At 36.1% G+C, this 15,425-nt stretch overlaps 1 protein-coding gene across 1 annotated transcript in view; it reads right to left on the bottom strand.

Moving 5' to 3' along the window:
- LOC102804523 (cytoplasmic phosphatidylinositol transfer protein 1-like) overlaps positions 1-15,425 on the bottom strand; it is a 130,900-nt gene that overhangs the window by 9,738 nt on the left and 105,737 nt on the right. The window contains exons 6-9 of the mRNA XM_085502857.1: positions 13,976-14,074; positions 12,102-12,161; positions 9,813-9,908; positions 8,643-8,706 (exon numbers count right to left, since the gene is read on the bottom strand). Coding sequence (XP_085358983.1) covers positions 8,643-8,706; positions 9,813-9,908; positions 12,102-12,161; positions 13,976-14,074 — 319 coding nt within the window. The remainder of the gene's footprint in view (positions 1-8,642; positions 8,707-9,812; positions 9,909-12,101; positions 12,162-13,975; positions 14,075-15,425) is intronic.

Raw genomic sequence — 15,425 nt, 5'->3', positions numbered from 1 at the left:
ACAGGGTTAACAATAGTGCTGATAGTGGTTAGCAATAGTGGTGACAGGGTTAAAAATAGTGCTGATAGTGGTTAGCAATAGTGGTGACAGGTTAACAATAGTGGCAATAGGGTTAATGATATTGGTTAACAATATTGGTGATGGTGGTTAACAATAGTGGTGACAGGGTTAACAATAGTGCTGATAGTGGTTAACAATAGTGGTGACAGGGTTAACAATAGTGCTGATAGTGGTTAGCAATAGTGGTGACATGTTAAAAATAGTGGCAATAGGGTTAATGATATTGGTTAACAATATTGGTGATGGTGGTTAACAATAGTGGTGACAGGGTTAACAATAGTGCTGATAGTGGTTAGCAATAGTGGTGACAGGTTAAGAATAGTGGCAATAGGGTTAATGATATTGGTTAACAATATTGGTGATGGTGGTTAACAATAGTGGTGACAGGGTTAACAATAGTGCTGATAGTGGTTAACAATAGTGGTGACAGGGTTAACAATAGTGCTGATAGTGGTTAGCAATAGTGGTGACATGTTAATAATAGTGGCAATAGGGTTAATGATATTGGTTAACAATATTGGTGATAGTGGTTAGCAATAGTGGTGACAGGGTTAACAATAGTGGCAATCGGGTTAATGATATTGGTTAACAATATTGGTGATGGTGGTTAACAAAAGTGGTGACAGGGTTAACAATAGTGGCAATAAGGTTAATGATATTGGTTAACAATATTGGTGATGGTGGTTAACAATAGTGGTGACAGGGTTAACAATATTGGTGATAGTGGTTAACAATAGTGGTGACAGGGTTAACAATAGTGGCAATACGGTTAATGATATTGGTTAACAGTATTGGTGATGGTGGTTAACAATAGTGGTGACAGGGTTAACAATAGTGCTGATAGTGGTTAACAATAGTGGTGACAGGGTTAACAATAGTGGCAATAGGGTTAATGATATTGGTTAACAATATTGGTGATAGTGGTTAACAATAGTGGTGACAGGGTTAACAATAGTGCTGATAGTGGTTAACAATAGTGGTGACAGGGTTAACAATAGTGGTGATAGTGGTTAACAATAGTGGTGACAGGGTTAACAATAGTGCTGACAGGGTTAACAATAGTGCTGATAGTGGTTACCAATAGTGGTGACAGGGTTAACAATAGTGGCAATCAGGTTAATGATATTGGTTAACAATATTGGTGATGGTGGTTAACAATAGTGGTGACAGGGTTAACAATAGTGGTGATAGTGGTTAACAATAGTGGTGACAGGGTTAACAATAGTGCTGATAGTGGTTAGCAATAGTGGTGACAGGGTTAACAATAGTGGCAAAAGGGTTAATGATATTGGTTAACATTATTGGTGACGGTGGTTAACAATAGTGGTGACAGGGTTAACAATAATGCTGATAGTGGTTAGCAATAGAGGTGACAGGTTAACAATAGTGGCAATCAGGTTAATGATATTGGTTAACAATATTGGTGATAGTGGTTAACAATAGTGGTGACAGGGTTAACAATAGTGCTGATAGTGGTTAGCAATAGTGGTGACAGGTTAACAATAGTGGCAATAGGGTTAATGATATTGGTTAACAATATTGGTGATAGTGGTTAACAATAGTGGTGACAGGGTTAACAATAGTGGTGATAGTGGTTAACAATAGTGGTGACAGGGTTAACAATAGTGGCAATAGGGTTAATGATATTGGTTAACAATATTGGTGATAGTGGTTAACAATAGTGGTGACAGGGTTAACAATAGTGCTGATAGTGGTTAGCAATAGTGGTGACAGGGTTAACAATAGTGGCAAAAGGGTTAATGATATTGGTTAACAATATTGGTGATAGTGGTTAACAATAGTGGTGACAGGGTTAACAATAGTGCTGATAGTGGTTAGCAATAGTGGTGACAGGTTAACAATAGTGCTGATGGTGGTTAACAATAGTGGTGACAGGGTTAACAATAGTGGCAATCAGGTTAATGATATTGGTTAACAATATTGGTGATAGTGGTTAACAATAGTGGTGACAGGGTTAACAATAGTGCTGATAGTGGTTAGCAATAGTGGTGACAGGTTAACAATAGTGGCAATAGGATTAATGATATTGGTTAACAATATTGGTGATGGTGGTTAACAATAGTGGTGACAGGGTTAACAATATTGGTGATGGTGGTTAACAATAGTGGTGACAGGGTTAACAATAGTGCTGATAGTGGTTAACAATAGTGGTGACAGGGTTAACAATAGTGGTGATAGTGGTTAACAATAGTGGTGACAGGGTTAACAATAGTGCTGACAGGGTTAACAATAGTGCTGATAGTGGTTACCAATAGTGGTGACAGGGTTAACAATAGTGGCAATCGGGTTAATGATATTGGTTAACAATATTGGTGATGGTGGTTAACAATAGTGGTGACAGGGTTAACAATAGTGGTGATAGTGGTTAACAATAGTGGTGACAGGGTTAACAATAGTGCTGATAGTGGTTAGCAATAGTGGTGACAGGGTTAACAATAGTGGCAAAAGGGTTAATGATATTGGTTAACAATATTGGTGACGGTGGTTAACAATAGTGGTGACAGGGTTAACAATAATGCTGATAGTGGTTAGCAATAGAGGTGACAGGTTAACAATAGTGGCAATCAGGTTAATGATATTGGTTAACAATATTGGTGATAGTGGTTAACAATAGTGGTGACAGGGTTAACAATAGTGCTGATAGTGGTTAGCAATAGTGGTGACAGGTTAACAATAGTGGCAATAGGGTTAATGATATTGGTTAACAATATTGGTGATAGTGGTTAACAATAGTGGTGACAGGGTTAACAATAGTGGTGATAGTGGTTAACAATAGTGGTGACAGGGTTAACAATAGTGGCAATAGGGTTAATGATATTGGTTAACAATATTGGTGATAGTGGTTAACAATAGTGGTGATAGGGTTAACAATAGTGCTGATAGTGGTTAGCAATAGTGGTGACAGGTTAACAATAGTGCTGATGGTGGTTAACAATAGTGGTGACAGGGTTAACAATAGTGGCAATCAGGTTAATGATATTGGTTAACAATATTGGTGATAGTGGTTAACAATAGTGGTGACAGGGTTAACAATAGTGCAGATAGTGGTTAGCAATAGTGGTGACAGGTTAACAATAGTGGCAATAGGATTAATGATATTGGTTAACAATATTGGTGATGGTGGTTAACAATAGTGGTGACAGGGTTAACAATATTGGTGATGGTGGTTAACAATAGTGGTGACAGGGTTAACAATAGTGCTGATAGTGGTTAACAATAGTGGTGACAGGGTTAACAATAGTGCTGATAGTGGTTAGCAATAGTGGTGACAGGTTAACAATAGTGGCAATAGGGTTAATGATATTGGTTAACAATATTGGTGATAGTGGTTAACAATAGTGGTGACAGGGTTAACAATAGTGGTGATAGTGGTTAACAATAGTGGTGACAGGGTTAACAATAGTGCTGATAGTGGTTAGCAATAGAGGTGACAGGTTAACAATAGTGGCAATCAGGTTAATGATATTGGTTAACAATATTGGTGATAGTGGTTAACAATAGTGGTGACAGGGTTAACAATAGTGCTGATAGTGGTTAGCAATAGTGGTGACAGGTTAACAATAGTGGCAATAGGGTTAATGATATTGGTTAACAATATTGGTGATAGTGGTTAACAATAGTGGTGACAGGGTTAACAATAGTGGTGATAGTGGTTAACAATAGTGGTGACAAGGTTAACAATAGTGGCAATAGAGTTAATGATATTGGTTAACAATATTGGTGATGGTGGTTAACAATAGTGGTGACAGGGTTAACAATAGTGGTGATAGTGGTTAACAATAGTGGTGACAAGGTTAACAATAGTGGCAATAGGGTTAATGATATTGGTTAACAATATTGGTGATGGTGGTTAACAATAGTGGTGACAGGGTTAACAATAGTGCTGATAGTGGTTAACAATATTGGTGACAGGGTTAACAATAGTGGTGACAGGGTTAACAATAGTGGTAACAGGGTTAACAATAGTGCTGATAATGGTTAACAATAGTGGTGACAGGGTTAACAATAGTGCTGATAGTGGTTAGCAATAGTGGTGACAGGTTAACAATAGTGGTGATAGTGGTTAGCAATAGTGGTGACAGGGTTAACAATAGTGCTGATAGTGGTTAGCAATAGTGGTGACAAGGTTAACAATAGTGGCAATAGGGTTAATGATATTGGTTAACAATATTGGTGACGGTGGTTAACAATAGTGGTGACAGGGTTAACAATAGTGCTGATAGTGGTTAGCAATAGTGGTGACAAGGTTAACAATAGTGGCAATCGGGTTAATGATATTGGTTAACAATATTGGTGATGGTGGTTAACAATAGTGGTGACAGGGTTAACAATAGTGCTGATAGTGGTTAACAATAGTGGTGACAGGGTTAACAATAGTGGTGACAGGGTTAACAATAGTGGTGACAGGGTTAACAATAGTGCTGATAGTGGTTAACAATAGTGGTGACAGGGTTAACAATAGTGCTGATAGTGGTTAGCAATAGTGGTGACAGGTTAACAATAGTGGCAATCAGGTTAATGATATTGGTTAACAATATTGGTGATGGTGGTTAACAATAGTGGTGACAGGGTTAACAATAGTGCTGATAGTGGTTAACAATAGTGGTGACAGGGTTAACAATAGTGGTGACAGGGTTAACAATAGTGGTGACAGGGTTAACAATAGTGGTGACAGGGTTAACAATAGTGCTGATAGTGGTTAACAATAGTGGTGACAGGGTTAACAATAGTGCTGATAGTGGTTAGCAATAGTGGTGACAGGTTAACAATAGTGGCAATCAGGTTAATGATATTGGTTAACAATATTGGTGATAGTGGTTAACAATAGTGGTGACAGGGTTAACAATAGTGCTGATAGTGGTTAGCAATAGTGGTGACAGGTTAACAATAGTGGCAATAGGGATAATGATATTGGTTAACAATATTGGTGATGGTGGTTAACAATAGTGGTGACAGGGTTAACAATAGTGGCAATAGGATTAATGATATTGGTTAACAATAGTGGTGACAGGGTTAACAATAGTGCTGATAGTGGTTAGCAATAGTGGTGACAGGTTAACAATAGTGGCAATAGGGTTAATGATATTGGTTAACAATATTGGTGATGGTGGTTAACAATAGTGGTGACAGGGTTAACAATAGTGGCAATCGGGTTAATGATATTGGTTAACAATAGTGGTGACAGGGTTAACAATAGTGCTGATAGTGGTTAGCAATAGTGGTGACAGGTTAACAATAGTGGCAATAGGGTTAATGATATTGGTTAACAATATTGGTGATAGTGGTTAACAATAGTGGTGACAGGGTTAACAATAGTGGTGATAGTGGTTAACAATGGTGGTGACAGGGTTAACAATAGTGGCAATAGGGTTAATGATATTGGTTAACAATATTGGTGATAGTGGTTAACAATAGTGGTGACAGGGTTAACAATAGTGCTGATAGTGGTTAGCAATAGTGGTGACAGGTTAACAATAGTGCTGATGGTGGTTAACAATAGTGGTGACAGGGTTAACAATAGTGGCAATCAGGTTAATGATATTGGTTAACAATATTGGTGATAGTGGTTAACAATAGTGGTGACAGGGTTAACAATAGTGCAGATAGTGGTTAGCAATAGTGGTGACAGGTTAACAATAGTGGCAATAGGATTAATGATATTGGTTAACAATATTGGTGATGGTGGTTAACAATAGTGGTGACAGGGTTAACAATATTGGTGATGGTGGTTAACAATAGTGGTGACAGGGTTAACAATAGTGCTGATAGTGGTTAACAATAGTGGTGACAGGGTTAACAATAGTGCTGATAGTGGTTAGCAATAGTGGTGACAGGTTAACAATAGTGGCAATAGGGTTAATGATATTGGTTAACAATATTGGTGATAGTGGTTAACAATAGTGGTGACAGGGTTAACAATAGTGGTGATAGTGGTTAACAATAGTGGTGACAGGGTTAACAATAGTGCTGATAGTGGTTAGCAATAGAGGTGACAGGTTAACAATAGTGGCAATCAGGTTAATGATATTGGTTAACAATATTGGTGATAGTGGTTAACAATAGTGGTGACAGGGTTAACAATAGTGCTGATAGTGGTTAGCAATAGTGGTGACAGGTTAACAATAGTGGCAATAGGGTTAATGATATTGGTTAACAATATTGGTGATAGTGGTTAACAATAGTGGTGACAGGGTTAACAATAGTGGTGATAGTGGTTAACAATAGTGGTGACAAGGTTAACAATAGTGGCAATAGAGTTAATGATATTGGTTAACAATATTGGTGATGGTGGTTAACAATAGTGGTGACAGGGTTAACAATAGTGGTGATAGTGGTTAACAATAGTGGTGACAAGGTTAACAATAGTGGCAATAGGGTTAATGATATTGGTTAACAATATTGGTGATGGTGGTTAACAATAGTGGTGACAGGGTTAACAATAGTGCTGATAGTGGTTAACAATAGTGGTGACAGGGTTAACAATAGTGGTGACAGGGTTAACAATAGTGGTAACAGGGTTAACAATAGTGCTGATAATGGTTAACAATAGTGGTGACAGGGTTAACAATAGTGCTGATAGTGGTTAGCAATAGTGGTGACAGGTTAACAATAGTGGTGATAGTGGTTAGCAATAGTGGTGACAGGGTTAACAATAGTGCTGATAGTGGTTAGCAATAGTGGTGACAAGGTTAACAATAGTGGCAATAGGGTTAATGATATTGGTTAACAATATTGGTGACGGTGGTTAACAATAGTGGTGACAGGGTTAACAATAGTGCTGATAGTGGTTAGCAATAGTGGTGACAAGGTTAACAATAGTGGCAATCGGGTTAATGATATTGGTTAACAATATTGGTGATGGTGGTTAACAATAGTGGTGACAGGGTTAACAATAGTGCTGATAGTGGTTAACAATAGTGGTGACAGGGTTAACAATAGTGGTGACAGGGTTAACAATAGTGGTGACAGGGTTAACAATAGTGCTGATAGTGGTTAACAATAGTGGTGACAGGGTTAACAATAGTGCTGATAGTGGTTAGCAATAGTGGTGACAGGTTAACAATAGTGGCAATCAGGTTAATGATATTGGTTAACAATATTGGTGATGGTGGTTAACAATAGTGGTGACAGGGTTAACAATAGTGCTGATAGTGGTTAACAATAGTGGTGACAGGGTTAACAATAGTGGTGACAGGGTTAACAATAGTGGTGACAGGGTTAACAATAGTGGTGACAGGGTTAACAATAGTGCTGATAGTGGTTAACAATAGTGGTGACAGGGTTAACAATAGTGCTGATAGTGGTTAGCAATAGTGGTGACAGGTTAACAATAGTGGCAATCAGGTTAATGATATTGGTTAACAATATTGGTGATAGTGGTTAACAATAGTGGTGACAGGGTTAACAATAGTGCTGATAGTGGTTAGCAATAGTGGTGACAGGTTAACAATAGTGGCAATAGGGATAATGATATTGGTTAACAATATTGGTGATGGTGGTTAACAATAGTGGTGACAGGGTTAACAATAGTGGCAATCGGGTTAATGATATTGGTTAACAATATTGGTGATGGTGGTTAACAATAGTGGTGACAGGGTTAACAATAGTGGCAATCGGGTTAATGATATTGGTTAACAATAGTGGTGACAGGGTTAACAATAGTGCTGATAGTGGTTAGCAATAGTGGTGACAGGTTAACAATAGTGGCAATAGGGTTAATGATATTGGTTAACAATAGTGGTGATGGTGGTTAACAATAGTGGTGACAGGGTTAACAATAGTGGCAATCGGGTTAATGATATTGGTTAACAATATTGGTGATGGTGGTTAACAATAGTAGTGACAGGGTTAACAATAGTGGCAATCGGGTTAATGATATTGGTTAACAATAGTGGTGACAGGGTTAACAATAGTGCTGATAGTGGTTAGCAATAGTGGTGACAGGTTAACAATAGTGGCAATAGGGTTAATGATATTGGTTAACAATATTGGTGATGGTGGTTAACAATAGTGGTGACAGGGTTAACAATAGTGGCAATCGGGTTAATGATATTGGTTAACAATAGTGGTGACAGGGTTAACAATAGTGCTGATAGTGGTTAGCAATAGTGGTGACAGGTTAACAATAGTGGCAATAGGGTTAATGATATTGGTTAACAATATTGGTGATGGTGGTTAACAATAGTGGTGACAGGGTTAACAATAGTGCTGATAGTGGTTAGCAATAGTGGTGACAAGTTAACAATAGTGGCAATAGGGTTAATGATATTGGTTAACAATATTGGTGATGGTGGTTAACAATAGTGGCGATAAAGTAAACAATGTTGGTGATGCAAAAATATATTTCTAAAATTCAATGCATCACTAATTTACAAGTTGCTGCCCCACCCCCACAATATACCATTAGGCTTACAATTCCACTGATACAATGACCATATATTTACTTGTCTGTATAAAACATTGGAAATATCCAATTGCAAAAATGATGAGATAATTGGGCTTTTATCCCCATAAACATGTCACTTGATTTCACCGAGACAAATCCACAATGACTGACTCACCAATCCACTCATCTATCCAAGCAAATGCTTGTTTATGTCCAAGTAGTAATATATCACGCACAGCCTACAATATAATCATAGTAAGTAGTTATAAAAATATGGCAATTAGGAATTCAGGTATCATTTTAACCTTTTCACCACCAGTCCTCTCTTTTCATCACAAATTCACAAAATAGTTCCTGTTTATAGTCTGCACTTTTAGAACAAATATAGCCAAATCTTTTGAGTGAAAACTGAAATTTGACTCAAATTGTGTCTGTTGGCTCCAAAATTAGAATTCATTTCCAGGAATATTGAAGAATGTAGGGAAAAAAGTGCAGACAAATTTTGGTGAGAAAAGATAATCCTCTCTCATTGACAAAGTAGTTTGTAAATTAGTATTAGTAATGTCTAGGTAAAATACAGGCTTTTGTTATAAAGCATATCAAGAAATGTAATAGTAGATCTTTATATATGGAAACCAATTGTCTCTTGTGAAATTATTCCTTTGAGTTCTAGTTATTATTACATGCACAAGATTCAGTGCAAATATTTACACATTTTGTCACTGAATTGTATGATCAATTTTGAATATGCAGACAGTTTCAGATAATTCTTTCAGTTTTTGATCTAAAGGGTTGAAAATTGTTATCCACATGTGGGGAGAAGCAGACTGCATAAAGTATTTTTTTGATGGTGCTTCAAAGTTGACCATGGTGCTCCAAAGTTGACCATGGTGCTCCAAAGTTGACAATGGTGCTCCAAAGTTGACAATGGTGCTTCAAAGTTGACAATGGTGCTCAAAAGTTGACAATGGTGCTCAAAAGTTGACAATGGTGCTCAAAAGTTGACAATGGTGCTCAAAAGTTAACAATGGTGCTCAAAAGTTAACAATGGTGCTCAAAAGTTAACAATGGTGCTCAAAAGTTAACAATGGTGCTCAAAAGTTAACAATGGTGCTCAAAAGTTGACAATGGTGCTCAAAAGTTGACCATGGTGCTGAAAAGTTGACAATGGTGCTGAAAAGTTGACAATGGTGCTGAAAAGTTGACAATGGTGCTCAAAAGTTGACAATGGTGCTGAAAAGTTGACAATGGTGCTGAAAAGTTGACAATGGTGCTCAAAGCTTAAAGCTGTTATAATACAAATATAATATACAAGACTTACATCATACTGATTTGCAATACTCACCCCATGTGTAAAGCTTTCCACTTTTGTCTGAAATCCCCAAACTTCAAACTTGACTTTAACTAACTTGTATGAGCACATTATTGGTTCACAGTTGTCCTGAAACAAAAACAAACTGAATGGCAGGGTAAATGCTGCAGGTACATACAAAGTTATCACAATATGGTGAGAATTGGATTTGAAGAGAAAATTAGTGTAAATTTGGATACATTTTCTGTAATTGTCATTGAATTCAATCTCAATTAATTTTGTACCAAACAGACCAAATCTCACATTGCTTCCAGTTTTCAATAAAAAAAAATTGAAATTTTTGTAAAAATTGTCCATCGAAAAATGCAGACAATAAATAGAACTAAATTGTGAATGATGTCTTATTGGTGCCTTGGTGCAAAGTTGACTTTGATGCTCAATGGTTAAAGTGATACTGTTTATGGTTTTGGAGAAATCAATTTGCTGATTTTAACTTATGCAGGTATCAAAAGGTTGCTATTAAGATCTTTTTTACAAGATGTTTTAATTTGTGTGATTTTTAATCCAGAAATGTAATCCTTTCACAAACAATATTATAAATGTCAAGACATCAGATTTCTGCGTAATTATCCCTGTCAAACATAAACATTACTGTACAATGCAAAAGCAAATTAATACAGCAGGGTAAAAAAAGTGCTTGCCTAGTTGGAAACATTTCAAAGAATGCTTGGAGGAAAGTATTAACAATGTTGGAGGATGTCATTACCTTGTGACTTTTATACACATACCCTAATCTAAGAAAATCTACCTCAAGACATAAAATAATTGATGTCTCCCTCATAAGTTATAAATGAGAACACTGACTTTAAAAGCACAAGTTCCCAAGCAATATAGAAACATGTCAAAACATAGTTGAACTCTGGTGACCTTGCCCTTTGTTATATAATATAATTCCCTTTAACATAGTTTGTTTCAATATAAATATGCATTGTCATAATTAATTTTGAATACAAACAAGTTTTGGGGTTGAACTAACAGTCTACGGAATGTCCTTTAAAGATGTAAATATCTTACAAAAACATTTGTGCCTTATTTGTTTAATTATTTTAAGGGACATAATTTCCAGCTTTATTCAAAGTAATTCAGATATTTTAGTATAAAAACAAATGCCTCATTGCAAAAAAAAAAAGTGCTGCATTTAGATGTGAATAGATTCATAAAACATGCAAGATAACAGAAAATCTTAGCTGGCTTTTGTCCAAGTATTTTGTACAGGTGTCTGTCAAAAATTAATGATTCACTGAAACAAATATGAACTGCCTCATTGTGTGACTACTGTATTATATGAAAAGTAAAAAAAAAAAAAACACCCTTTATGAATAGCTATCATGTTGCAAGCTCTGCTTTGTATGCAAATCAACTTAAATAGTTAGTTGGTGTCCAGTGGAGGGAGAAGTCAACAGTACTGTTGCCTCCTGAGAATCTACATCTTCAAACACTGCAATCTTTGAAGTGCGTTTTAAACCAGTATTATAAAAACTCTATCATTCTGTTCTAATAGCTGAAACATATTCCTGCAAGTTTTCATTTGTCGAATGAACTGTTTGTCAAATACAGAATACATATATTTTAGAACAATTTTCTTTTTTAAATGTGGATGAAATGTTTTGCTTTTTATGTATTTTTTATGTATTGTTTTTGATTTGATAACTTTGAACTAAACAGATTTTCTATTAGCTTCAGATCTTGATCAAAGTTTGGCACCCAGTTCATAGGAGTGCTTATATTGATTTTCTGACATCTTGTTTTCTGTAAAGATTTTATTGGTAGGTTTGCAAATGTGTATCAGACTGTGCAATCTCTCCATGAGTTGGTTTTGAAACCCAGTAAGGGATTCTGAGATACTTTACCAAGGATATTATTACAAGATAAATCATTTGCTTCATTGAACACATAAAACAATGCATATTTCCACTGAGATCAGTGACCTTTGATGTGTATCACCAGTGATCAGTCAAGTAGAAACAGTCAAAATATTTTATCAGTTTTTCTCAATTTTTGCATGATATTTTCATACAGGACTACTGTTGTTCAAACTCAGGGAAGACTTTATACTGATGAACAAGGTGACCAAGTTTGATGAAGTTTGGAATAGAATTAGTAAAGTTATCATGCACACAATAACAATTATTAAGGACTACAACAACAACGACGACGATGACAACAACGCCGGACAAAATTTTTCCCTTAATATACCTTTCCCTTCCATCTTTGATGGTACGGGCAAGGTAATAATAAAAGTGTATTGTGATAATAACCTACCCTCCAACCTTTCTTTAGAGGTCCTCTACCAGTCTTCTGTGATTTGAATTTAGACAAGTCCTAATTAAGAATAAAATAAGATGGTAATTATATTATTTTGTATCAGGAATAATTTAAATATATTCTTTGCATCAAAATTGTTTTTTTTTACAAATAGTGCTATCTAAACAAATATACAAATAACTTTGATAGCGCAAATGTTTGAGGTACAATAGGTTTCAGCAAAAACTGATGTTCAAAAAAAAATTATATTAAAATAATTAAAATCACTAAACCCGGAAACACGATACAAACTTTCAGTGTATGTACATAAGTCTTGTGTACCAATGGTACAGCATACACGTACATAACAACACAGTGTACACATGACAAGAAGCTAGTGTACCAATAGTACAGCATACACGTATGTAACAACACAGTGTATACATGACAAGAAGCTTGTGTACCAATAGTACAGCATACACGTATGTAACAACACAGTGTACACATGACAAGAAGCTTGTGTACCAATGGTACAGCATACACGTACATAACAACACAGTGTACACATGACAAGAAGCTTGTGTACCAATGGTACAGCATACACATATGTAACAACACAGTGTATACATGACAAGAAGCTTGTGTACCAATGGTACAGCATACACGTATGTAACAACACAGTGTACACATGACAAGAAGCTTGTGTACCAATGGTACAGCATACACGTACATAACAACACAGGGTATACATGACAAGAAGCTTGTGTACCAATGGTACAGCATACACGTATGTAACAACACAGTGTATACATGACAAGAAGCTTGTGTACCAATGGTACAGCATACACGTATGTAACAACACAGTGTACACATGACAAGAAGCTTGTGTACCAATGGTACAGCATACACGTATGTAACAACACAGAGTACACATGACAAGAAGCTTGTGTACCAATGGTACAGCATACACGTATGTAACAACACAGTGTATACATGACAAGAAGCTTGTGTACCAATGGTACAGCATACATGTATGTAACAACACAGTGTATACATGACAAGAAGCTTGTGTACCAATGGTACAGCATACACGTATGTAACAACACAGTGTACACATGACAAGAAGCTTGTGTACCAATGGTACAGCATACACGTATGTAACAACACAGTGTACACATGACAAGAAGCTTGTGTACCAATGGTACAGCATATACGTATGTAACAACACAGTGTACACATGACAAGAAGCTTGTGTACCAATGGTACAGCATACACGTATGTAACAACACAGTGTACACATGACAAGAAGCTTGTGTACCAATTGTACAGCATACACGTACGTAACAACACAGTGTATACATGACAAGAAGCTTGTGTACCAATGGTACAGCATACACGTATGTAACAACACAGTGTATACATGACAAGAAGCTTGTGTACCAATGGTACAGCATACACGTACGTAACAACACAGTGTACACATGACAAGAAGCTTGTGTACCAATGGTACAGCATACACGTATGTAACAACACAGTGTATACATGACAAGAAGCTTGTGTACCAATGGTACAGCATACAAGTATGTAACAACACAGTGTACACATGACAAGAAGCTTGTGTACCAATGGTACAGCATACAAGTATGTAACAACACAGTGTACACATGACAAGAAGCTTGGGTAAATCCGTGACAACATTCTGTCAATGTTGAACGAACAGTGATGTATCTGTTTAAATTAGTATTATAATGATTGATATTATTATTATATATTATAATTATTATTATTATTAAAACAAAATATCTGTGATTATTTTTCTCAGAGAATTGTTTTAACATTATAGCATGAATGATAGACAACATGTGGTTTAAATAGCTGCATGTTTTCATTACCTCTTTTTCTTTATAATGCTTTTCAGGTAGTTCATCGTATGCAATGTCTAGATGCAAAACCTCCCTCTCAGCCAACTCTTCTTCTGTGAGATCATGACACTAAAACAAAAATAGGTTTAACTTTTCAACCATCAACATCCATGGTCTCTCAACTAGTGTTGTTACTGAGTTTTTAATTAGAACCATATCATTTGTGGTAGTGACATTTGTGCATAATAAATGTATATCAGTATATATTTGCTTGAACCAAATATGATTTCAGACTGGCTAACTACAATTACTCAGATGGTCAATAAGACAATAACTCATAAAAATGACTAATAGTTTATTTTGAAAAAATATTGCTAAGATGAATACTATTTTTTGCTTATTTTGAAAAACATCATGATCATAACTAAAAATGCATGTTCATCACTGCACTTAGATGTCACACATTAGCATATGATTCATATTAGCATACTAGTAGTTTTGTAGAATCATGTTTTGATAGTTTGAGTTGCTCATGTCATGTGATAACAAGATTACACTTATTAGAATTCGAGCTAGCTGATATTCACTGCTTCTTGGGCTTTATTTATTATCCAAATCAAGTGATAACCTCATAATATTGTAGGCATTCATCACCAGGATGAAACTGTCCTGGATGTGGGGCTATTAAAGTGTAACTGAATTGGGACAATTGACTTTTTTTGTGTGCAAAATTTATTTATAAAAACATTATGAAAAAAAATCAAGTGAAAAATGAACATATATTAAGTAAACGATCAATAATAATGTTCTGGATAAGGACACGCCCACGTTCAGTTTCTTGGTCGACTCAGAGCGAGGCTCCAACTAGAGTACCTAATTAGCATACAAGGGTACTTTGTGACGTCACGAGGGGAACTTGTCATCGTCTCACAATGGCCGCTATACGTATGCAGTGCTCGGAAAGCGACACGGAATCTATGTTATCGTCTGATGAGAGTTATGAAATCGAAGAGTATGATGACAATGAGAGATGTCACGATTTTGTTTTAGAGTGCCAGGGACAAATTGGCCCATACAGGTTTGAACCTGCAAGAAAAGTACGCGATGTGGGTGATCGTGTACCTTCCCAAAATGACCGTGACACAGAGTTTGAACATCGTGACCGGCTTGGTTTCCAGTTTCTGTCTTTTGTTCATCCAAATTCTAAACACATATCAGTGTGCAATTTTCAGTTTCTTGATCTTCTGAAGAAATCATGTAAAGACACAAAGTACGTGAACGGTGAATGCGTCCAGTGCTTACATTTTCCAATCGCCATTTTGTGTTTTGTTGTTGTTGTTCCACGATCGATCTAGTTATTTCGACTCTGGCATAATAACATGAATACATTCTAAACTTTTCAAGCAAATTAATATTCATATTCTACATGGAAAATATTATTCTTCTGGTTATTTACACAGTTATTCCCGAAACCCAAATA

This window comes from Saccoglossus kowalevskii, chromosome 8 (genome assembly GCF_978046115.1).
Source record: "Saccoglossus kowalevskii chromosome 8, keSacKowa6.1, whole genome shotgun sequence".
In the NCBI taxonomy this organism is placed as follows: domain Eukaryota; kingdom Metazoa; phylum Hemichordata; class Enteropneusta; family Harrimaniidae; genus Saccoglossus; species Saccoglossus kowalevskii.
Note: the sequence above shows the minus strand (reverse complement) of the source record. Positions and strands in the feature narration are given on the sequence as shown.